The 25,105-nt window shown below is 39.9% G+C and overlaps 1 protein-coding gene across 1 annotated transcript in view; it reads right to left on the bottom strand.

The window, feature by feature from the left end:
* Positions 1-837: 837 nt before the first annotated feature.
* Positions 838-25,105, bottom strand: part of LOC129726608 (uncharacterized) — a 143,642-nt gene continuing 119,374 nt past the window's right edge. The window contains exon 2 of the mRNA XM_055683520.1: positions 838-5,038. Within this exon, the coding sequence (XP_055539495.1) occupies positions 1,176-3,716 (2,541 nt within the window). The 5' untranslated portion in view covers positions 3,717-5,038 and the 3' untranslated portion in view covers positions 838-1,175. The remainder of the gene's footprint in view (positions 5,039-25,105) is intronic.

Raw genomic sequence — 25,105 nt, 5'->3', positions numbered from 1 at the left:
TAGCCTGTGGGGCTAATGCGGTCTCGATCAACTCGATTGATTAGTTGAGAGAATTCGTTATCGATATTGTTTTTGGCACATTTTGTGCATGGATAAGTACAACGATACTTCGTGCCCCAGTGCTGAGTCGAGAAAATGTTCAGCTCGAAAAGATCCTCGACCTGATCAGGAATCGAACCCGATATCACAATCATGTGGGAGAGCTAGCCGACCGACATCGCCAACCACAGAACCACGGAGACCAAATTTTGCTCGGTTCTATATCTACCTTTCAACAAGAGGCAGCTTTTGAAATGATTTCTTGAAATAGCTGTATATCAGTATTAATCGCATGACATGAAAGATTTATTATCGATTGCAGTAAGATAATGAAATTATCGACTTTGATTTTTCGGAAGATATGTTACAAAATCTTGCCAAATTTCATTTAAATGAATGACAGTGCATGATGGAGTTTAAGTTGAAAAAGTTTATAGAAAGTAAACCTCCAAACCACGAATTGTCAATTGTTTTGTTATGACAAATTCTTTTTTTTTAGTAAAATCGAAATTTTGGTTGAACTGCGTTTTCAGATAAATTCTAATACGATGATCAGTCTCCGATATTATATTAAAATATTTCAAATAGTATTGTTGCATACAGTATATTCTCTGGTCGAAAACCCAGGTAGTCAGATCAAACAAATCATAAATTATTTAATCAGATATTTATTTTTAAATAATTAGTAGATATAACAAATTAAAACGAAGCCAATGCATATCATTAATTACAGTCCACTCTAACTAGTTCTTCCAATATAGACAAAAAAAATTACTGCATATATGAATGAACATGAACTTTTCATTTTTTTTTTTGCTATTGCTACATCTTTCAAAACCCGACCAAATTACCGTAAAATAACTAAGAACACGTTTTTCCTCTTGTTTCAGCACATCCAGTCAACCCACTGCTTTCTAACGATTTAAAATCTACTATTTTTTTGTTGTTTCCTATAAAAAAAACACGCACACATACTCACACCATTTAACATCTGTACACTCTCTCACTAACGCGTTCGTCTAACATTGTTGTCCTCCTCAGTCACACTCTTATAAGTGCACATCGTCCGATTCTAGCTGCAGCGAGCCGGAAGGGTGCAGTATAGTTTTCCCCAGCAGCGGAGGCTTCATCCGATGTCAAATATCCGCCGTCTCGTGGCTGTCACCGACATAACCCTCGTCCGGGCTATCCGCCAGCGGTCCGGTCAGGTGCCTTAATTTGCCTCCCTCGCGATCGGCCCCGTTTTCCTCCTCATCTTCCTCCTCCTCGCGCTGCTCCGGTATTACATCCTTGTCGAGTAGCTCCGTCGTTTGGGCACCAACGCATTTCTTCAGTACGGGTACTCCCGAGGGACTGCTGCTGCTGCTGCTATTTGTCTGCGAACTGACAGCACCGGAAAGCGCCGGCGGAGGTAAGTAACGGTTGAAGTCCGACCCGACTTGGCCGGCAATGGGTATTAGCTGCGCAGGGTGATAGCCAGGCAGAAACGCTGGCCACTGCTGGGGAGGTGTTGATCCGACACAGATGGCCGCCGGGGCGTTAATGTAAGTTAGCTGCTTAACGCCTCCCGGTTCAGGTTTGTATCCTTCCGGGGGAGAAGGGAATTGACTTGCGCTAGTGGATTCTCCGCCAGCCTGCTGCGGATATCCTTCGGCAGTGTATCGAATGTCCGCTGGAATACCACCGTAAAGCTGATAGGTTTGCGATGTTCGCGTGATGAACTCAGCGTCGTTCGAGTAGCGAACCTTAGGTTGCCCCTTCTGACCTCGGTTGTGCGGTAAAGTTCGATAATAGTTAACCGTTGGTTCTCCTTGTCCCATCAGGTTCAACTCGATAGGAAACCCGTTTTGATCGAGGAAGCATCCCGGGCTAAGGTGGATGTCCACTTGGTGCTGGTACATGTCTTTGTTGAGTCCTCTGGGCAGTGTTGATAAGGCAGAAAACCGCGGAACCACCGGTCGAATACCCATCGATGGTTGGAAGTAAGTTTGCTGATAACTGGCTTCACTGCTGGCGTCCTGGAGACTGTTGTGATCGTCCGCATCTTTCTCACTCAAGTCAGACTCCAACATTTCCAAACGACCTCTCGTTTTGTTTCCACTCTCCGCATCGTTAATCAAATCGGGGTTCTGCTCCTGGTAACTGCGCGTCGACGGTGGACTGCAGAATTGCACAGAACCTCCCAGTGCTAGGTTGCTCAGTCCAGCCTTATCGAGGTTATTGGCGGTGTTTAAGTATAGCACCACATCCTGCGGGTTACTCTCGTTCAATGCAACCGATCCGTTTATCTTCGAGCACGTTAACGGCTCACCGATGTCGTTTGTGATCGATGAACACTTTTGACTACTTGACTGCGTTTCGGAATTGGATTTTCCCCGAGCTTTCTTGCCCGTGTTTCTCCTCCCGCCGCGTCGACTACATCTACAGATTATTAGGCAGACAGTAAGAAACAGTAGAAACCCTGTGGCAGCACTAACGCCGACGATGATTAAAAAGTACTCCTGCGAGAAGGTAACCTCCTCCACTACTGGCTCTTCCTTTACGATGACATGCAGCGTGTAGTTCGCCTGCACTCGTCCTGCTGAGTTTTCTGCGACGCATGAAAATGTTCCATTGTCATCCGGACTGGTGTTGAAAATAAGCAACTCGCTGCGTTTTTCTTCGCCTCCTGCTTCGTCATTGTAGTGATAAAGATGCAAGTTGGGAGCTAGTAAACTATCGTTTTGCAGCATCTGTCCTTGAAACCACCAAGACACGGACGCCTCCGGGATGGCAGATATTTTGCAAGTGAGCGTCATGTTTCGACCTTCAGCAATTTCCCTGTACAGTGCGTCTGGCGTTATTACTGGCAAACAAGCCAAGTCTTCCTGCTGAATGTTTCGTATAACATGTCCTGCCAGCCGAACCGGACCGGAACATTTCGGTTCCTCCCGCTGGGGAACGTTAAAACTGTTCAACCACGTATGAATATCCAGCAGGCGGCAGTCACACTGCCACCGGTTCGCTTGTAAGTTGATTCCGTGTAGAGACTCCGGCAGGACATGGTTCCCCTGAATATTGGTGATCCGGTTACCATCCAGTCGAAGCCACTCGAGATTATCCATACCGATGAATGCCTCGTCTTCCACCAGCTCGATCTGACAGTTGCTGAGCTCCAGAGTGGTGAGAAAGGATAGATGCTTGAATGCGTTCGTTCGCAACGCTCGAATGGGATTTCCGCTAAGAGACAGTCGCATCAGAGCCGGATAGTCAGCAAAGGTTTCTGTCGGCACAACCGGTAGCATATTCTCCGATAGGTCAAGCTCCACCAAATTGGTAAGCCCTTTGAAGGCCCGATCGTGAATCTTGATCAATTGATTCCTTGCCATATAGATCTTTTGCAGATTGATGAGATCCATTCGCTTCAAGCGTTCACTCTGCAAAATTGTTAACCCGTTGCCAGTGAAGTTTAACACCTGCGTACCGGGATCCATTCCTTCTGGTATCCTGTTAAGACCTTGTCCACCGCATTCCACCGTCTGCTTACCACCCTTCCACTTACACACGCACACCTCCGATGGACAGCCATCCGCACCGGTAATCAGTCGCATCATGTTGAAAAGTGCGCCCAATATCACCACATTAAGCCACATTTTTTCCAAATCTTTAGTTCGCTTCTTTGCACTAGCAACTGTCATCTTTTAGTTCGATTGCCTGCTGACTTGTTGAAATTTTCATGTTTCAAACTAATGTCAAGGTTTTTCCAAAACACTTATTCCCGGCGCTCCACTCAAATTGGAAATTATCTCTTTTTGTTTCACATCTATTCTGAACCACGCACCCCAAATATCATTTATTTCGCTCTCCACTTCTCGAAGAACACCAACCGGAGAATTTAATCTTCAAGTTGAACTTTTCACTCTGGTTGCACTTAAAGAAGCTAATATCGAAGTTTTTTTCTCTGTTTTGTCTGTCTGTTGGTATTCACTCCCGGGCAGGAGATTGAAATTTTAGCATTAGCACTAGACTGCGTGGGTAGAAGTCGGTCTGTCCGGCAGTCCAAGTCACATCCCGTCTACCGAGTGTGGGCCAACTTTGGAAACAAGTCGCGCTATTGTGATTGTTTTCGCTGTTTTCTCCCTTGCACGAGCACCGAATCGGTTAGTCGAATTTCCATATTTATTGTTTTTTTTTTTTCGTTGAAGTGGCCAGCTTTCACACCCGTTTCAGGATTTTGAAATAAAACACTAATGTATAAATTTTCTCACCGCCACGGACAGGTGTGTGTAGCACCGAAAAACCTGTGTCGGTAGAAACCAGCTTTTTAATTTGTTTTCACAGTCCACAGCCGCACTGCTAACCGTCCGTCCCTATCCGTCAAGCGTGAAAACATATTTGTCTTTCATTTTCGTTCCGCATCTCAACAAACACAATCCGGGGGACACGGTCACAATCTCAAAGTCTGCAGGACGGTGCTAGAAGGTGACACTATCTGCACTCAATTCCAGTGCTTGCACTTTTATCCGGCACGTTGTCCTTCTGACTGCGGTGGCTATAGCATCAGATCTTCATCAGCGTCAGACAAAAAACAAGTATGAAAATCATGACCGAGTCATAATCTTTGACTTCGTTAGATTTCGCTCCGTGTTACCGCCGATCCTTTCAGCGGCTTCCGAGAAACACAGCTCAGAAACAGGGTCGCTCATCAAAGACTAGAAGGATATGGTAGAGCGGCGCTGATGATGACGATTGTATGCTGTTGGCACTACAAATGTCAAGCCGAGACCCGCCGCTTTTTCACTGCTGCTGCTGCTCGCCTATCGTCCTAGCGATAACGAAGACCTCCTGCTGCGTCGCAAAGCCGGAGACCGCTTATGGGGTCTGGGATAGAATGGCAGCGGAAAATGCAAATCCAAGGTGCTCATCAGACTGAAGCCGTCGCGGTTCGGTCATAGCATTTTTTAATCACCGGTCTTCCTCCAGAGCTCGCTGTTTGTACGGAGCCAGCGAGTGCGATGGTCTGCAATGAAAGCGAAAAATGCGGAGAAAAGTTGATTTTAATAATCGTGGAGTGAAGTGAGCGCAAGCAGGAATTGTTGATGAAATTAATTATACTTTCTGGCAAGGTAGAACGGTAGAAATTGGATTTTTTTTTTGTGAATGGAGATGCATTATTAAGTTAACCAGGTGGGATATAATTATTTCCGTTGCATGTATCCTGTAGCGGGCAAGTGATGTCCCGCGAACGATTTGCTGATAGATTTTCGAAAGAGCGAGTAATGAATGGGTGGGTTGCAGTAATGAACACCGTACTTGAACGCAAAAAAGATGCTTTTAATGAACATGCTCGAGCAGCGCTTTAGCAGAGCATCGAATATGCTGTAAGCACTTTCCGTTTTTTGTGGTGCCTTCGAATTATGAAGTCTCCATAATTATATTTTTCACTGCCAATGAAGTCACGGTATTTTACTTTTTGTATATCAACCATATTCGTAATCATACTAACGGAAGAAAATGAATAAACCGAAAATTTTCTATTTTTTTTTTAATAGGGGGATTTGTTAGTAGCTTAAGTATTTATGATAAATATTAGTAAATAATGAATATGTGTGTCCAATCACAAATGGTGACTACTCAACACTGTTAGTAATTTGTAATTTTAATTGTTAGGATTTGTTTAGAAACATTTAGGAACCTAAATGCGAACTAATTGGCTATAAGGAAAGCTTATCGTAGCAATTGAGGATTGCAACGATTTTTGTCGAAAATTGTTAATAATTTTATTTGACATAGCTTCTAATGGTTCAACACCAGTAAGTCTATGTAATTCGAGTGTACCAAACCAAGGAGGACGCTTCAAAATCATTTTCAGAATTTTATTCTGAATCCTTTGGAGCGTTTTCTTCCTTGTTGAACAGCAACTTGACCAGATCGGTACAGCATAAAGCATTGCTGGTCTAAAAATTTATTTGTAAATCAAAAGTTTGTTCTTTAAACGAAGTTTAGAATTCCTGTTAATGAGAGGATATAAACATCTCGTATATTTGATGCACTTGGCTTGTATACTCTCAATGTGCTCTTTGAAAATAAGTTTTTTATCGTAAATTAGTCCCAAGTACTTAACCTTGTCAGACCAACTGAAATTTAACCTCATTCATCTTGACAACGTGATTATTGTTTGGCTTGAGGAAAGAAGCCCTAGGCTTATGAGGAAAAATTATCATTTGAGTTTTAGAAGCACTTTTGCAAGTAGGAAGAAAAAATATCTAAACTTTTCTGCAATCGACTGCATATGACACGAAGGCTTTTTCCTTTTACGGAAATGCTTGTGTCATCGCAGAACAATGACTTTGTGCATCCTGGAGGCAAATCAGGAAGATCTGAAGTGAATATGTTATACAGGACTGGGCCCAAGACAGAACCTTGAGGCACACCTGCTCTGACAGGAAATCTATCAGATTTTGAATTCAGATAGACAACCTGCAGAGTTCGATCAGTAAGATAATTTTTCAAAATTTTGATTAGGAAAATTGGAAAATTAAAAGTTTGCAATTTCGCAATCAAACCTTTATGCCAAACACTGTCGCATGCTTTTTCTACGTCTAAAAGAGCAGCTCCAGTAGAATAACCTTCAGATTTGTTAGCTCGTATCATATTAGTAACTCTGAGCAATTGATGAGTTGTGGAATGCCCATGGCGAAATCCAAACTGTTCATTTGCAAAAATTGAATTTTCGTTGATGTGTGACACCATTCGGTTAAGAATAATTCTCTTAAACAGTTTACTTATTGAAGAAAGCAAACTGATTGGTCGGTAACTTGAAACTTCAGCTAAATTCTTATCCGGCTCTAAAATCGGAGTATTTTTTGCATTTTTCCATAATTTGGGAAAATATGCAATTTTGAAGCAGCAATTGAAAATTTTCACTAAAAATTCCATTGTGCTCTCAGGGAGATGTTTGATTAGTATATTAAAGATTCCATCGTCACCAGGTGCTTTCATATTTTTGAAATTTTTAATAATTGATTTAATCTCATTCAAGTTAGTTTCAATTATTTCTGCAGGTAAAAAATTCTAGGAAGAAATCAAATCAAATTGACGTGTGACTTCATTTTTAATTGTACTCACAAAATTCAAATTTGAGTTATGAACACTCTCAAACTGCTGAGCAAGTCTTTGAGCCTTTTGTTCATTGGACACAAGAAAACGTTCACCATCTTTTAAAACTGGAATAGGCTTTGAAGGTTTCTTAATAATCTTCGACAGCCTCCAAAGGGGTTTTGAATATGGTTTCAATTTTTCAACTTTAGTCTCAAAATTTTGATTTTTCAGAAGAGTAGATCTATGTTTAATCTCTTTCTGTAAATCTTTATAAATAGTTTTAAAAACAGGGTCACGAGAACGTTGATATTGACGTCTGCGGACATTTTTCAAACGAATTAGAAGTTGAAGATTTTCGTCAATTATTGGTGAATCAAATTTCACTTGAGCCTTTGGAACAGAATAATTTCTGGCATCAATAATTGCACATTTCAATGATTCTAAAGTGGAATCAATATTCACTTCGTTTTGCAAATCAAGCTCATTATTGAAATTTCTCTCAATATGAGCTTTGTATCTTTCCCAATTAGCCTTGTTATAATTGAAAACAGAGCTCATAGGGTTTAAAACTGATTCATGTGAAAAAGAAAAAGTTATTGGAAGATGGTCAGAATCAAAGTCAGCATGTGTGATCAAATCACTACATACGTGACTTTGATCTGTTAGTACCAAATCAATTGTTAAAGGTTTTTTTACAGAAGAAAAGCATGTAGGACTATAGTAGAGAATAGTAACCTGAAGAACAATCATTGAATAAAATTTTGCCATTGGAATTACTTTGAGAATTATTCCATGATCGATGTTTAGCGTTAAAATCGCCGATTATGAAAAATTTCGAACGATTTCTGGTGAGTTTTTGTAAATCACCTTTAAAATAATTTTTGTGCTCGCGTGTGCATTGAAATGGTGAATATGCTGCGACAATAAATATAATCCCAAGTTCAGTTTGAACTTCAATTCCCAAAGTTTCAATAACTTTCGTCCCAAGATGGGGAAGAGCACGATGTTTGATTCGGCGATGAATAACAATTGCAACTCCACCGCCGGAACCCTGAATCCTATCATATCTATGAACCACGTAATTGCGATCATATTTTAATTTCATGTTAGGTTTCAAAAATGTTTCAGTAATAGTTGCAATATGCACATTATTTACTGTTAAAAAATTAAAAAGCTCATTCTCATTGGCCTTCAATGAGCGAGCATTCCAATTCAAAATCTTGATCGGTTTATTTAAAATCATTGCTAAATTTTAAATTAGAAACAATTTTAATTGTAAAATTGGTACCTATTTGAATGGCTTCAAACATTGATTTTGCCTGCAACATGGCGTTCATGAGATCGAACATTGCCTGTTGCAGAAAAGAAAGTTTACCTGCCTTAATAGGCCCCAGGCAGTTGACATTAGAAAGAATATTTTCGGCAGTAATATTAGCTGGGGTAATAGGTGTACAATTATTTTCTGGCGTGTTTTGCTTACCCATATTAACGGTCATTTTCGAACTACCAACAATAGGCGGTAGAATGTTCGAACTACCTGTAACCTGTGCCTATGATAAACGGGTATGCAAAGGAGTAGGCTTGGAGAATTTTGTTTTGAAGCTTGTTTTAATTGGGGAATTGAATTTTGTTTACCTTGCCTTGCCTTAACAATTGCTAAACGGACTGGGCATTGATAAAAATTCGACATATGGTTGCCGTTACAATTCGCACAGCGAAAATTTTTACTCTCTTTCACAGGCCATGTGTCCTTTTTGTGAGAAGAGTCTCCACAAATCAGGCATTTTTGGTCCATGTTACAGAACTTTGAACCATGGCCATAACGTTGGCAAATATATGCGCACGCACGTTATAAAGCATGTGTTTTTTCAAAAAAATTTAAGTTATTAACCTCACAGCGGTTAAAACGAATTAAATAGTTTACAAGGGAAATTCCAGTTCGCTGACTGTTTTCGCCTCGTGATTTTTGTTTCATTAGAATTACTTGGGTAGGAGCAAGTAATTCTGTGTTGAACTCATCAACGGTTTGATCGTTGGTGAGACCTTTCAAGACAACCTTGAACGGCTTGGCTTTCTTAGTGTCATATGTAAAAAATTTGTTCATCTTGTCATTTAAATACTTAACAAGACGATCACGGCTCTTTATTGAGTCGGCTAATAAGCGGCATTCACCTCTACGGCCAATTTGATAGGTAACATTAACGTCAGAAACAAACGTTGAAAGTTCCTTTTTGAATATATTAAATTCAGAAGAAATAGTTACCACAATAGGTGGAACTTTCTCCTTATTTAAAGATTTTACATTTTGTATAGTTTCATTACTAATAACTTCCATTTCACCAGCTTCTTGCTCAGGCAAAATATCAAAAGGATTGTCGCTACAGACTCTCGAAGTGGCAGAAAGAGATGCCTCTCTTTTCCTCCCCGCAGCGATGCGTGGTTTCTTTTTTCGCCCAGCCATTTCAGGTGATACGAAAAAAGTTAAAACAAATGTTAAATTCAAAAGTAGGTAGTCTTGAGAAAGACTGATGGGAAATAATTTTCAGGTAGTCTTTAAAAGACACACTGACGAAACACAAACATTGAAGCTATAGGCAGTCAAAGACCAGTCCACAAGCAACCGAAAACACGTCTATTCTGTAGGACAGTTCAAGACGCACTGATCTATTTTTTTTTTAATTTCATTAGTTCTAAGTAATTAAGGAAATTATTGAAATTGAGCAATTATTACTTTAAGAATGCAGCATGTACAAGACAATGCATTATGTTTTGGTTGAAACAATAACATGGGTTATTTCTAGAACTATTTTCTCGATATATTATTATTATCGCTAGCATTCGCTTCCTTTAAAGAATATACCAAAAGAGATTTTTCATCTGACCATAACTCCCACTTGTCTATTTTTCGAAGTACTTTATAGTTAAAGATTGATAACGCGAAAATTTTTTGGAACGTTTATGTTTTTAGCTTAGTATTTTTTTTTTTTCAATTAAGTTCCATCGGTATATTGTTTTTTAAGAAATGAAATTAAAATTTCCGTTAAACCTTCGTTCTGGTACACAGATTGCTTGATAAGTAAACCACTGGGTAGGAAAAATGATTTAGGCAAAAAGAACGAAATCCTTATTTGTTCATTACTTTGACCGCTCTTTCACTCTTTCCTGGCGAATTGTTGTTGAAGTTTGCAGGAAACCATATACAGTTGGAACCGAAAATTTTTCGCATTTGAAATGTTTTATCGTGAATTTTTCTCCAAGATGTTTGTCCAGTTTAGCTAGAACTGTACAATGGGCTTGTGCAACATCACTTGTTTAGACGCTATTTTGCACAAAACTGAGCATGCATAAAGAAAAAAAAAACAACCAGCATGAAGAAGGTAGAGAGTTCTCTTTGAGTGTCTTTGTTGTGGAGTAAGGGAATCTCAAAAAAACTTCTAAAATTTTAGTTATAACACGTTAAGACGATGAGAGTTGCTCTTCAGCAACATCAAGCTCAAATAAATAAAATAGATAGAAAAACATGGTTCATTTTTCGAGTGTGAGATCACGTTTGGTTCTGTTAGGTTTGTTTGTTTGTTGACGAAAATTTATTATTGTACATAAGATATTGAATGTATCCTTACATTAATCATACAACCTGTCGCATAGTTTTACTCAAGTATATGCATCCACCACAATGAACGGAGAAGATTTTGTTTTGTTAATAATGATTTGCAGATCGAAATAAGACTTTCTAAGTACTACGTAGCCTGCAGATTCGCACAAAACTGGTTTTGTATAGAACAATGATCCTCCGTGCTGTATAGAACACTGATCCTCGGTTGTGAATGAGCGCCAAAGGAAGCCTATCGGTTGCACGGGGTTTTTGAACTCAAAGTACTGCATACTTGGCGTCAAGTTAGAAGTTAGAGTGTGGTGCATACGCATGAATCACGAACTCTACCAAGTTTCCAATTCTACTATAACAGTTAAGGTGATAAAAAGTGGCTGGACTCATTAGGTTCTCATTAGAGAACAAAAAAGAGGCCGTAGACTCTAAGGTAGGCTTCGTACCCAGTGGTTGTGCGCTGTCAAGGAGACTGCAGAACGGCTGTGCAAGACCGACAAATCTAGCCACCAGAAATTGCCATGGCAGTAAAGTAAATAATTAGGGGAACTGCTCCATCATTCATCTCAAAACATATATTCATCTCATACAACATGAAAACACAATTGAAAACAGAAAAAAACGCATATTTTCTAACTAAATCGATCTGCTACTCAATGGAAAGGATTCTTCTTAGTTCACTTTAGATTTATCATAAAGTAGAATAATCAAAAACTCACTTAAAAGCTCTAAATTTGAAACAATAGTCAGGCATCTGCACTTGAAAACTCATTTATTTCAATCACCTACCTCAGAAAACAAAATCCGCGCATTGTTCTGTACGGCTGCAACGGGATTCGTTCAGCAGCCAACCAAAGTTTTTCTCATCACTAGCGGACCATTTTTATTTTAATCACTCAACAAAATCACTCACTACCCTAAGAATACTTTAATCTTTGAAATATTCACCTCAAATTTCCAAAAAACAGCTTGAATTAGCAGAAATATATGAGATGAATTTCTGCAATTCCTAAATTTCAACTGTATTTTTTTTTTTCATCTGATTTCACTGCCTTGAAGAAAATCAAAAGTTGCCAAATCGGTTTCTGTTAGTACAAACAAATCATACTGAAAATGTTGAATTATTCCGACATAATTGACCTAAATGGACAGCACTGCTGTGGTTACCTAGGTTACCATATTAGCACGTAAACAACTACAGCGGATATCTAGGTAACCTACTACGACGGGCTGCGGCTACGTTCATTCATGATAATGTGATTCATTCATAATTAACAATGCACTGCAGTGTGATGAATATGGAGGCGTCAACAATACAATATCGCACGCTAGCCTGGGGGCTAATGCGGTCTCGATCAACTAGATTAGTTGAGAGAATTCGTTATCGATATTGTTTTCGGCACATTTTGCATGTTGTAGGATAAGTACAATGATACACCGTGCCCCAGTGCTGAGTCGAGAAAATTTCTAGCTCGAAAAGTTCCTCGACCTGATCGGGAATCGAACCCGATATCACAACCGTGTGGGAGAGCTAGCCGACCGACATCGCTAACCACAGAACCACGGGGACCACAACGTGAGATGAATAATTGAGCAGTGATTTAAGTTTTGAGATGGATATGGAAGCGTTGTGGAAAATGGTTTGTTTTACAACATTCAGGATAAATCTAGCTAAGTTTACTAAATATACTATACTGAACGATTCTATAAGAGCACGCTGATTTTGTTTATTTGTTCAATGATTTCATGAAAATTTGTTGTGTAATCCGTGCATTCTTCGTAAATATCGGCTTAATGAGATGAATAATGGAGCAGTTCCCCTTTGTGTGGATTGCGAGCTTTTTTATGGATGCGGTAATCAGAGTTTTCTGCCGAAACAAACCCATTTTTTCGATGAAATAAATAATTATAAACTTTTGGATGAATTATAGTAAACAGAGTGGTTATTGAATTCGGCGCTTCATGATTTTCTGCAAATAGGGAATCGCTCCTATATACATCTCAACACCAATATTCATCTCATTGTTCTTATTTGTCCAAATGCAGAAAATTGTAATTTGATTATGCAAACTATAAAAAATTGTCAAGACACGTTGAAACGCAGATTTCAACCTCTGATTGGTCACCTTATGCATGCAGTCACTGCGACATGGTTTACATTGGACAAACTAAACGTAACCTAGGGATACGTTTCAAAGAACATTTCACAGAAGTCACAAAAGCAAGTAAAGTTTCAAAAAATGCCCCCACCACACCTTTTCAAATCAAAAGTGGCTGAACATATTTTTAACGAGGAACATCCACTAACTTCGAATAACATTCACCTGCTCCGCCCCTAACAATAATTTATGGAAATTAGACGTAGCTATATCTCCCAGCTGGTCTCGAGGTACGATACTGGCCTAACAAGCCAGTCGTCGTAGGTTCGAGTCTCGGCTCGGGAGAGACTGTGTTAGTGTCAGTAGGATCGTAGCGCTAGCCCCGCAATTGTCCTGTACACTCAACAGTTGGCTGCGAAGTCTGTGTATAATAAAAAGAAGGTCGAGCTCCGATACGGAATGTAGCACCAAGGCTTTGCTTTGCTTTTTAGAGGTAGCTGAAAGTTTAGAAATTTATAAACAACACTCATGCACGCTTCTCAACATAGACGCAGGTAATCACCCCTCATGGCTATTCAATCTTCTTCCCAAAAAACCCAGACATGGTACGGTAAACAACCGACAGCATAATTCCCAACCTAACTCCAATTAAGAGTGTAGAATTTTCATTTTACCTACTACAAATAAAAAACAGGATTTACGCTTTGCTCTTTACCAGTACACATAAGCACTTAGGATGACTGTATGTCGATGACAGTCGAAATATATATTTGCGCGGACTGAATTTCAATATTTATTTCCCAAATTGTTGGTAGAGGCTAACGGAAACCGATAATTATTTCTTTTGATTTCGCAAATCAATCTGCTAAGAAGCTTAGTATAGATTTTCTAAATTTGCCTAGTGCTTGGTAATACGGTCGACTGAATGGCATTCCTATTTAATCGGAAATGCTAGTTTTGGGCTTCATAAACGCCTACTTTTGCCTAAATAAATCATTTTACTATCGGATGATTCGACCGTGGGACATGATTCAGCAGCAACAGTACTTCCTCTGGTGAAGCTCTGGCTTTTTTTGACTTTGTTTTTCAAAATATGCCGGTCGTCTAATTTTCAGTGTGAAAACAGCACTGCGGTGTCAGAATACATTTATTGCTCTGTCGTGGTAGAACAGAGATGCGATCAGCATCATATCCAATTTTGAATAAAGCAACAGACTGTCTTTTTTAGGACAAAACAACTAAAATATCGAAGATTTCAAACTTTCTTAAGACGAGTTTTGTGCTAGGTTCAAAGTGAAATGTTATTTTAATCTGCATACACTGTTGTTTGTGCCGCACAGTGTTTGTTGTAATTTTGTTCAATACTCAATGTTCATTACAATTCATTCAACATGTTAGAACGCCTTTCCCTCATATCTGTCAACACGAGCAGAATTATGTTGTCCTCCAGCCGCATATTTGCAATATGCGTAACTGCGTAACCAAAGACTGCGTAGCTAAGAGTGCGCTGCATCTTCTGTTATCTGTTTCCATTCGATTGGAAAAGAAATAACAGCAGGTTTGTGTGCAAAGCTACGATCACAAATTGACGTAAAACTACATAAGGCTGTTCTTTACATTACGTTCGATAGTGATCACTTACAATAGTTTTTATCCAACACTAATAGAATAAGTTTGGCAATACTGTGATAAAACTGGAAATACTCAAAATAGAGTCGAATGAAACTCAAGATGTTAATTCCTGGTTGGAAGTCTCCAGATGCTCTTTTGAAATGCAAACAGCCAATAATGACCAAATTAAATGAGTTTTCCCGGATTCGGGATGGTATTCGGATTCCGTAAATCGACCCCAGCAGCCATTTGGAGAATATTTTCAGGGTCACCCCACCATTCCCAGAGACCTGTTTTATTGGTGTTGAAACAACTTTATTAACATTGATATAAGATAGTCTATCGTAATATTAGTGTCTATCATTAAAAAAATTATTGTGAAGAAGAAGTTTGCTTCGAAATTATCACTTGCGATCCTTCTCTAATGCAACAATGGAAGTGTTGAAACAAACAATTTTATGTAGTTCTACATCTACTTTGTGGTCGTGGCTTTGCATACAATCTTATTATATTCAATATTTTGTAAGTTTTTTAACTCACCGTCATGTTGGATTCAAGTCTCATCTTTGGACTCAACTCTGTTTCGAAAATATTATTTTAAGGAGTTTTCTGGTTTGTTAGATTTCTAAATGATGAAATAAAATATAAATATATTCTTATATTCATTGCATAACACTGAAAAAGTTTTTTCATTCGAAGAAATGCAAATTTCGAATGTTGGTTCCATTTATTTGAATTTGTAAATGTTTTTCTTTTACCACTTCTGCTTTCTAGGCATGTAATTTTGTATAAATAATTCTCATCAATTTGCATTTGCAGAGTCTTTTGTGATATCCGAGTGTCAGTTTAATTTCCATCTTCCATTTCCATCCATTTTTCATTTCCATCTTCTCACCTCTTTCATCTTCAAACGAAACTTTTTACAAACGAAGTTCCCGTGTTTTTATGTGAATTTCGGAATTTACACATACCCCGCGTACATAACGATTTATTACCTGGCATAATTTTAGCCATTTTGTTGTGAGTTACTTTGTAATATTACTTTCCTCAGATGCTAATTGATTCATTAAAGGTAGACAGTGTGTGCAGCTGGGGAAGCGACACATATGATACAGACTTGGAAAATGTACCGCATCCAGACGGGATATTTTTCCAAGTCTGTAATATATTTCCAGTTTGCTTCCCCAGCTGCACACACTCTGTGGCTTTGATGAACTTGACACGTGTCACTTGAGATCCTATTGTGGTCATCCACCTCTGTTCAGCAACTCCTATCCCAACCTCCACGTGGTGCCGACCGGGATACGAGTAACCTTAGCGGAGATCGGGTAACCAACCCCGGTAGAAACTTTGGTCGTATGCTGACTGGGAAGGGAGAGCGTACGCGGCTGTTTCCCCATGTTAGGGGCGTACAACAGCGTCTGATCCGGAGCGGGCGACTGAATCATGAAACGCGGTGTCTCGCCAGCTATATCAAAGACAGCAGCCCCGTCGCGAGACTAGGTATCGCAACCCTAGTAAGACAGCATACTGAATATTAAATACTACGAACAATCCAGATATAAATACGGAACGGAATAATCGGCATGGTCCTAGGCAAACGAAAAAGGACAACTATTATTGGAAACTCGGTACTTAGAATGTAAGGACTCTACTCGAACCGGCACGCGCAAGTATGCTGGCTAGAGAGCTGCAGAAGGTGAATGTGGAGGTTGCAGCTATCCAAGAGGTGCGGTGGCCGAAATTGGGAGAATGCGAATTCCGAGCAGTAGATCCTATTGCGGACACTTCATTTAAGTACCACATCTACTATAGCGGCGGCGTGAAAGCAGAAAGAGGACTCGGTTTCGAGCTAATTGGAAAACAGAAGGAACAGCACCCGAATGGAGAGCTTTGCTCTCAAATTGACCACGTTCTGATTGATGGACGGCACTTTTCAGACGTTTCAGACGTGAGGTCGTTCAGAGGACCGAACGTTGACTCGGATCACTATCTCGTAGTAGCCAAAATCCGCGCCCGGCTGTCCAATGGCTGAAATCCAAGGCAACGAGGAGGATGCAGTTGAACATCCAGCGGCTATCAACTGAAGGAGTGGCTGCAGAGTACTCCCAGAAAGTTGGTGAACGGATTGAGGAAAGAGTTGAAGGGAACCTGAATGAACAGTGGAGGCACATCCACAGTTCGATCAGCACTACAGCGCGAGAAGTGTTGGGTACAACTGCGGCAGCTGCGCCCAATGAGTGGTTTGACGCTGAGTGCCAGCGAGTGACGGGAGAGAAGAACCGCGCCAGGGGTCACATGTTGGCCACGGCTGTGACTCGTAAGAGCGTGGATAGATATCGAGATGCAAGAGCCGCTGAAAAGAGACTCCATCGCCGGAAGAAACGACAGCATTGGGAGCGTATTCTTGCGAAGGCGGAAGGTTGCTTCTCCAGGCACGATGCGAGGAGCTTCTACAAGAAGGTCAACGGAATCAGGAATCGGAACGTGTCAGCCCCTGTCATGTGCAACGATAGGGAGGGGAACCTGATAACCGATAAAACAGAGGTGGCCAGGCGTTGAAAGGAACACTTCATTGTGCTGTTGAGGAATTGTGCTGGTGAGGAAAACAGTGGAGTCGAAAGGAGCAGGATGACTATTGAGAATGATGGTCAAGCTGTGGATCCACCATCCAAGGACGAGGTGAAGAAAGCAGTGAAAGAGCTGAGAAATTGCAAGGCAGCCGGTAAGGACGGCATTCCCGCCGAACTCTTCAAAGTCGGGGGTGAACAACTGTATCGTGCCATCCATCGGATCACGCTGAGAGTGTGGTCTGATGAAGAATTTCCCTCGGACTGGTTGGAGGGTCTCATATGCCCGATCTACAAAAAGGCCATCGCCTGGACTGTAGCAATTATCGGGGCATAACTCTTCTCAATACCGTGTACAAAATTCTCTCCCGCATCCTGTTCCACAGACTGAGGCCGTTGCAGGAGACGTTTGTTGGCGAGTACCAATGCGGTTTTCGAGGGGGACGCTCCACGACTGACCAAATGTTTACCTTGCGACAAATCCTCGATAAATTTCGAGAATACAACTTGCAGACGCACCATCTGTTCATAGACTTCAGGGCAGCGTACGATTCAGTCAAGAGAAATGAGTTATGGCAGATTATGATTGAACATGGCTTCCCAACAAAGCTGATTAGGCTGATACGTTCCACCCTTTAAGGTTCTACATCAAGCGTCAGGATAGCCGGTGAGATATCGGACTCGTTCGTGACGTTAGATGGTTTGAAGTAGGGTGACGGGCTGTCGAACTTATTGTTCAACATCGCATTGGAAGGTGCTATACGGAGGGCTGGTGTGCAGAGAAGCGGCACCATCATTACGAAGTCGCACCTGCTTCTCGGTTTTGCGGACGATATCGACATCATTGGTATCAACCGTAGAGCTGTGGAAGAGGCCTTTTGACCTCTCAGGATGGAAGCTGCGAGATTAGGGCTTGTCATAAACTCTGCCAAAACGAAACACATGGTGGCTGGCAGAGTGCGTGGTAGTCCGTCGGAGGTTGGTGCTGCGGTGGTGCTAGAAGGGGAAACATTTGAAGTAGTCGACGAATCTATTTACCTGGGAACATTAGTGACATGTGACAACGAGGTTAGCCGTGAGATAAAGAGGCGGATAGCAGCCGCAAACAGGGCCTTTTACCGACTACGTAACCAGCTAAGGTCCCGCAGTCTGCAAATCCGTACTAAACTTGCACTCTATAAAACACTGATTCTTCCGGTGGCTCTCTACGGCCATGAATCATGGACGCTGAAAGAGGCTGATCGGCGAGCTCTTGGTGTTTTTGAGCGTAGGATTTTGCGTTCAATCCTTGGCGGCAAACTCGAAAATGGTGTTTGGCGCAGACGCATGAACAATGAAATATACCAGGCATACAAATCGGCGGATATAGTTAGGCGGATAAAACACGGCAGGCTTCAGTGGGCTGGGCATGTAGCGAGAATGCCGGATGAGCGTCAAGCGAAGGCTATATTTAGCAGGAATCCCGATAGAGGTCGTCGACTTCGAGGTAGATCCCGCACTCGTTGGAAGTGTGCTGTCGAGGAGGATGCACGCGAAATAGGTGTTAGGGGCGATTGGAGGATAGCAGCCCAAGACCGAGGGACATGGCGACGTATTCTGGATTCGGCACTGGATCGATAATCGGTCTGTCGCCTTAAAAGTAAAGTAAGTATATTTGTAGAAAGAAGAAAAAATTATTCTACAATGTTATAGTTTCCTTAATTTAAAGTTTTGTAAAAAATTTTTATTTGTTTTTTGTCTTTGAAAATAAGCGATTTATATTGGAAAAACACATTTCTCGCTCTAACTTTTTTATTTCAATTTTCCCCTTTGAACTGTCTTTGAGCGACTTTTAGGGCATTTTAATAGAAACAATCTGCAATGCTGACTTCGTGAATAACACGATTCTACTCTAAGTTATTGATATTTTTCATAAAAAATATGCATTTTTCATTTGTTTATCATTTTTTTCTGGAATATCTCTTGGTCCCAATTTGAAGGGCTCATTTGACTCTTCATATGGAGATATTTTTTGAAAATATGTTATTATATTTGAGTAAATTCAAATTTTTTATTTTTTTTTATTCTCGCTTATTTTCTGTTGGTCAAGCTCCGCCACTGTTGTTGTGCCAATCACCGACGCCCGGGAGGCGACTCCACCCAGGACCCTAACTAACGACCCGTTGATTACGGACCGGTGCCAACGGCTTTACTTCCTGATGCGATGGTAGGCGTGAGCCCAGAGATTTTTCGCCTCAGAAAATCTTCCTGTGTCGGCTAGGATTGAATCTAGACCAGTTGGGTTGGTTGTGAGTGGATAACGCCACCCTACTACCATTGACACCTATGTCGGCGTTGGGACTCGAACCCAGGCTACCAGCGTGGTCGGCGGAGACGTTACAAACTATATTTTTATGTTTGTCCATAGAAAAAGACAAACAAATGAAAGATGCATAATTTTTTATAAAAAGCATTAATAACTTAGAGTAGAATTGAGTTATTCACGATGTCAGCATTGCAAATTGTTTCTATTAAAATGCCCTAAAAACGTTTAAAAGTGAAAATTGAAATAAAAAAAGTTAGAACGAGAAATGTGTTTTTCCAATACAAATCGGTTATTTTCAAAGATAGAAAAAAAAAAAACATTTTCCACGAAGTTACTTTAAATTAAGGGAGCTATAACATTGTAAAACAACCTTTTCTTCTTTCTACAAAGATAAAAGAGCTAGAATTTGGGTCACACTGACTCATGATAATTTTTTATCGAGGGCTTTATCATATGTAATAAAGTTTTTATCTAAAATATTTCTATAAAGTTCTATACTCAAATTCCCCCCTAAAATTGGATTCTAGACCATCGTGCAATGGTGCCCTTTTTACGCTGAAATGATGTTAACGTAGGTCCACAACTTATATGTGAAGTCAAAACTTCGAAACTTCAGGGGAGCGCAACGGTTAATGCTAAATACGGAAGGTTAGTAAATATATTAAAGCTGTAACTGAATTCCATAATGTTCGTCAGCTTAATATTCCAGAAAGGAGCATACTTCTAACTTTTGGTCTACGTTGTCTACTTGTCTACGGCTAGTTGATCCAACCAAGGCTTTATTTTTAAGAAGTGTTTTCTAAAACAACGATACAGATGAAACAAATATGAAGGAGAATTAACTTCTGAATGATAATTTTCGTAACTAGCTAGAACGTAATGCTCGTAAGTGGTTAAGTGAAGGTGTTTATCTAATAGAAAACTAAAATTTTGAAACCACAAATCACACCACAATGATTGCGCTAAATATACTGTGTTTGTAATTTATCTTGTGGCTAAAAATGAAAAGCTTACGACTAATGTTGGGTCACATTAACGATACAATCTGTGATAAATGAGGTTTAACTGACGCTAATGAGCATCTAATAAAGCTTTGTCTTAAATTCAAAATGGTTTGAATGTACCAACGTGTTTCGTCAAAGAAAGAAATGTAAACGACATAGAAGATACCCACTTTTCAATGCAGAACAACAACAGTTCTCAAAATTGTTGGGAAAATAATCTGCTGATGCCTTAATTCCTGTCAGCACTAGCATAGTGATGGACGTTTGAAGTCTGTCTCGTTCTTATGCTTCAGCTCAACTGATTCGGTAAAGTAATTCAACTCAATTCAAAGATACTTTTTTTCATACACCTAGGAACGACTTTCTATGAGAACTATGTTAAAGCTTTCGAACGTTGCCATTCATCCCAACGGACAGCATACAAACGTAGACACCAGAGCAGTGCCATACGGACCAGACTTGAACAGAATCGATCGATCAATAAATTGACCGGAACCTGGAAAGAAAAGTACTTTCCATCGACACTCGATTACAGTAATGATTTTAATTCATCTTCCGGCTTCCACCCAGTGGCTACAGTGGTACAAGCAAAGCACACGACCGATGTTCTCCGTTTAAATCGGCCACCACTCAGTGCGGTTGTTACGCAATCGGAATGAAATGACTGCTGAATTCAACGAGACACAGCTTTTCCTATCTTTGCCTACGTTCGCTTTCTTCCGCCCGCTGGGCTGCTGTTGGCAACAAAGGCAGCCAAATTACATACTTATCCAGTGGCACGGAAAGTGTCTGAAATTGTGTCCTTTTCCGCGGTGGCGACGACTGATGGTGGTGCCCACGGAGGCAGCATCGCATTGCAGAAGCGGAACGTTTGAGCTTCCACCTTCCCGCCGCAGTAAGCTTGGTAACCGTAAAGGGAAGGTTCACAGGGGGTGGCAATAACGCGAAGGGCGGTCGGCTTAAGTGTTTGCATTAATGCTCTAGCACAAAGGATCCGCAAAGAAGTTGATGAAGTGCCGCACTGCTTGGAAGTCCCGGTGCTGCCTAGCGTCCTTACTCCAAGGATGATGCCGGGTCGCATGGGATGACTTGAACAATAAAATTTTTAGGTCGGCTTCGAAGAAGCAAAAATATCCGTTATTTAATGAGGGACTGTTTTCTTGTTTGAACTGTAGTTACTCGATGGTGCATGAGATTGAATGTGACCGGTGTTGTGCGGGAGTTTGAAATATGCTGTGAATGCTTCACAGAGTTTGGGTTGAGGAAAAGTTCAATGTTTACAAAGCAAGGTACTGTTCCGTTTGACCGCACCAAAAGGCGCTTTCCCAATCTTCGGAGGTGGTTCAGTTAGAACAGATTCGATAAAGTAGAAACCTCAACGGTGATAATGGCAGCAATTACCAGCGTCATCAGTATAACTGTTGTCATCCAAACTGAAATGAACTATTCCTTAGGTAGAACACAGAAGCGCAACCCTGTTTCGAATTCGATTTGTTTCCTTTCCAGAAGCCCAGAAACGTTTGCTTAATTACGGATTATCTATCTTCGTCCAAATGCATATCCATCCTGACGACGGCTGTCCTCACTGGGATCCATCCAAGACGAGACCGGTACGAGTGTGTGCTTGATATCGATTTAACGCAAGTTTCGAACCCCCATCATTTATTGAACTGTAATGGTGCGTCTATAGATACGTGCAGAAGAAATTGGTGCTCTCTTGCTTTTAATGCTGGACGTTGCTGCCGTTGGTTTACAGAAAAATCGATTCACAAAGCACATAAGTATAAAACTGGGTCCAACGGAAACGATTCGAAGCGGATTTCCTTTGTTTCCTTATACGAGTTTTTTTTCACAACACTTTTACGGTTCTCAGATAAGTCGGTTGAAAGTCGGTCCAGGCGGGAAAATGGATTGAATTTATTCTACGCCCGTTGCTTGCAAGAACAAGAAAATTCATTTTTCAGGCACTGGCCGGCTGGTGGTCAGCTTTTAAAGGAAGAAGACCCCCTGTCCGCGTCGTTGCCCCATATCTGCTGGCCGTGATTGAAGTTTCCACTTTGAGAGCAGTAGAATGCGTGTTTTATGTTCGGATATTATTCAACTGAGATGCTTCGTTCTGAGTTATACTTTGAGTTTCATTTTCTGCGTTTAGATTATGACGTTTATGAGCATACAGTAGGTTCTAATAAAAAACGAAGCAGTAATTTCAGCAAGTTATACTCGTGCTTAGCGAAATTTTGAGCTTACGAAGATAATCAAAATGTTCTCAATATTATGTCTGAATTATTCCTAAATCATGAAATCATATTCTATAAGGTTCTACTTTTATTGGTTTAAAATGTTCCAGGAATCTATAAAACTTATTGCTATAATACTATTCTGCATTATGATATGATTATGAACCTACCTAAATAAAAAAAAAATATTTATGCTTCATAACGTGTTAAACTGCTATTAGAGAGTTATTTATAGGGAGTCGTGAGCCCCACCACTTTAAAATGAGTTCTATTTTGACCTAATAAATGATTATAGCTTCATGCAACTACATTAATCCATAATCATTTGATTGCATTTGTTTAATAGTTTGTTAATAGTTTAATAGTCTTAGCGAATTGTGTTTAAATTAAATCCATTTTGCGCTGTTTGTAAGTGCAAGCTTACCTCAAATTAAAGCATCTGGGACCGGTTAGATTTAATTGCATCAAGAAGAAATGTTGATAATAAAGGAATTTCTGAGAATTTTTTACAATCATTTAATTAGTCTAAAGTCGGATGTATCGCTAGCAGCACTTACAACCGAAATTTCTTCGGTGACATTTTTTTTAAGGGGGGGACTTGTTAGTAGCTTAAGTATTTATGATAAATATTAGTAAATAGGGTAATCGCTCCATTATTCATCTCAACAGCTTGGTGCACCCATATTAATCTTATTTCTCTCATTTGTCCAATTTACCGTCAAAATTCCACAAATTTTTGAAAGTAAATCTATTTGCTTCTCTATTTTCTCAAGTGGCTGAAAGTTTTACGTTGAAAATATGGTAAAATTTGACGATAAATTGATCAAAAAGGCGTGAAGAGATGAATATAGGTACTGAGATGAATATAGGAGCGGTACCCTAGTATGTGTGGACACACAAATGGTGACTTATGGACAATGTTAGAAATTTGTAATTTTAATTATTAGGATTTGTTTGCTTCCGTAATTAGAACTTATCATTTGTAGGGATTCAAACCTACTTGTCGAAAAAGGGGCAGAAAACTTACAACTAACTTAATTGCTAACTTATTGGCTATAAAGAGAGCTTATCGTAGCAATTGAGGATTGCAACGGTTTTTGTCGAAAATTGTTAACAATTTTATTTGACATAACTTCTAACGGTTCAACACCAGTAAGAGGAAAGAAGCCCTAGTCTTATGCGGAAAAATTATCATTTGAGTTTTAGAAGCATTGGGAGAGATTTTCCACTTTAGCAAGTAGGAAGAAAAAATATCTAAACTTTTCTGCAATCGACTGCATATGACACGAAGGCTTTTTCCTTTTACGGAAATGCTTGTGTCATCGCAGAACAATGACTTTGTGTATCCTGGAGGCAAATCAGGAAGATCTGAAGTGAATATGTTGTACAGGACTGGACCCAAGACTAAACGTTTGCGGTGTCATTATTCGCTTGAATATTATCAACAGTGGAAGTTGCAATGCAATAAAATACAAAATTTATTACTTCACCTTAACTAGAAACAATGATGCAGATTTCACGTCACTTCGACCAGACGCTGGCAGTGGCCGAAGAATTTATAGCTAACTTGACTGAGGAACTGGCGGCACTCTCTAATAATTTGGTGAAACTTTGTGTTGTGTTGTGAAATTCTGCAGTTTTATTTTTGCGAAAATTTATCTGTACTCATATTTGAAAAGAGCTGAAGTTTTTTTGACGTGGAACTACGTCTTTGTTCACTATACTGGGATGCATTCTGTAAAATTGGAAATGAAACTGGCAAATGTTGCGTCAGATTTCAATCGTTAATAACAGCACAACCACATGATGGATAACAATAACCAATATGTTGTTGGTGGATAAAATGTATAACAATTTTGTAATATGCTAGTTATCACTTTAATTTCATTGCTAAGCAGTAAAATTAATAAAAAGTTTCAATAATAAATTTACGCGAATAATGAACCAATTACATGCGAGCATTCCTAGCACAGACGACGTGAATGGACACCATCCGTCCCCTGTGATATTCTCTGTATTAATATCGAAATAAAAACTGACAGTCTCCCCGTCCCAACAGGTCAATTAATTTTTGCTTCCATGAGCTTAGACTAATATGATGTCTCGAAGGTAAAAATTTTCCTAAAAGTTTGAAAGAATACCCATCTTTGAACAATTTCTAAACCTGCGTGTTAGGTTCTGAAGAACCTAACAAAAACTGATGTCTTGAAAGAAAACATGCCGGTAAAAGCAACAGTACCAGTGAAGTAAAGAACCACAGGTCTCTCGTCGTCTATGATTGCAGCGGTACTCTTCTATTCGTACATTTCAGCGGTACACTTCTATTCGTACTGCAGCGGTATTATTCATATTGCAGTGGTACACTTTTTTCGTACATTTCTATACGTGTGCAATCGAGGAAAAACTGCAATGCTGCTGTTGATAGTGATTGAAAGTTTAACTCATAAATATAATTACCATAAATTACTCAACAGGAATTGTAAATTTTTGCAACGGATATTTATTTAATTTTATCTTCGATATCAACTAAATAATCGTGACCAGATAGTATCG

This window comes from Wyeomyia smithii, chromosome 3, assembly GCF_029784165.1.
Source record: "Wyeomyia smithii strain HCP4-BCI-WySm-NY-G18 chromosome 3, ASM2978416v1, whole genome shotgun sequence".
Classification (NCBI taxonomy): Eukaryota; Metazoa; Arthropoda; class Insecta; order Diptera; family Culicidae; genus Wyeomyia; species Wyeomyia smithii.
This window is presented reverse-complemented; position numbering and strand designations above follow the sequence as displayed.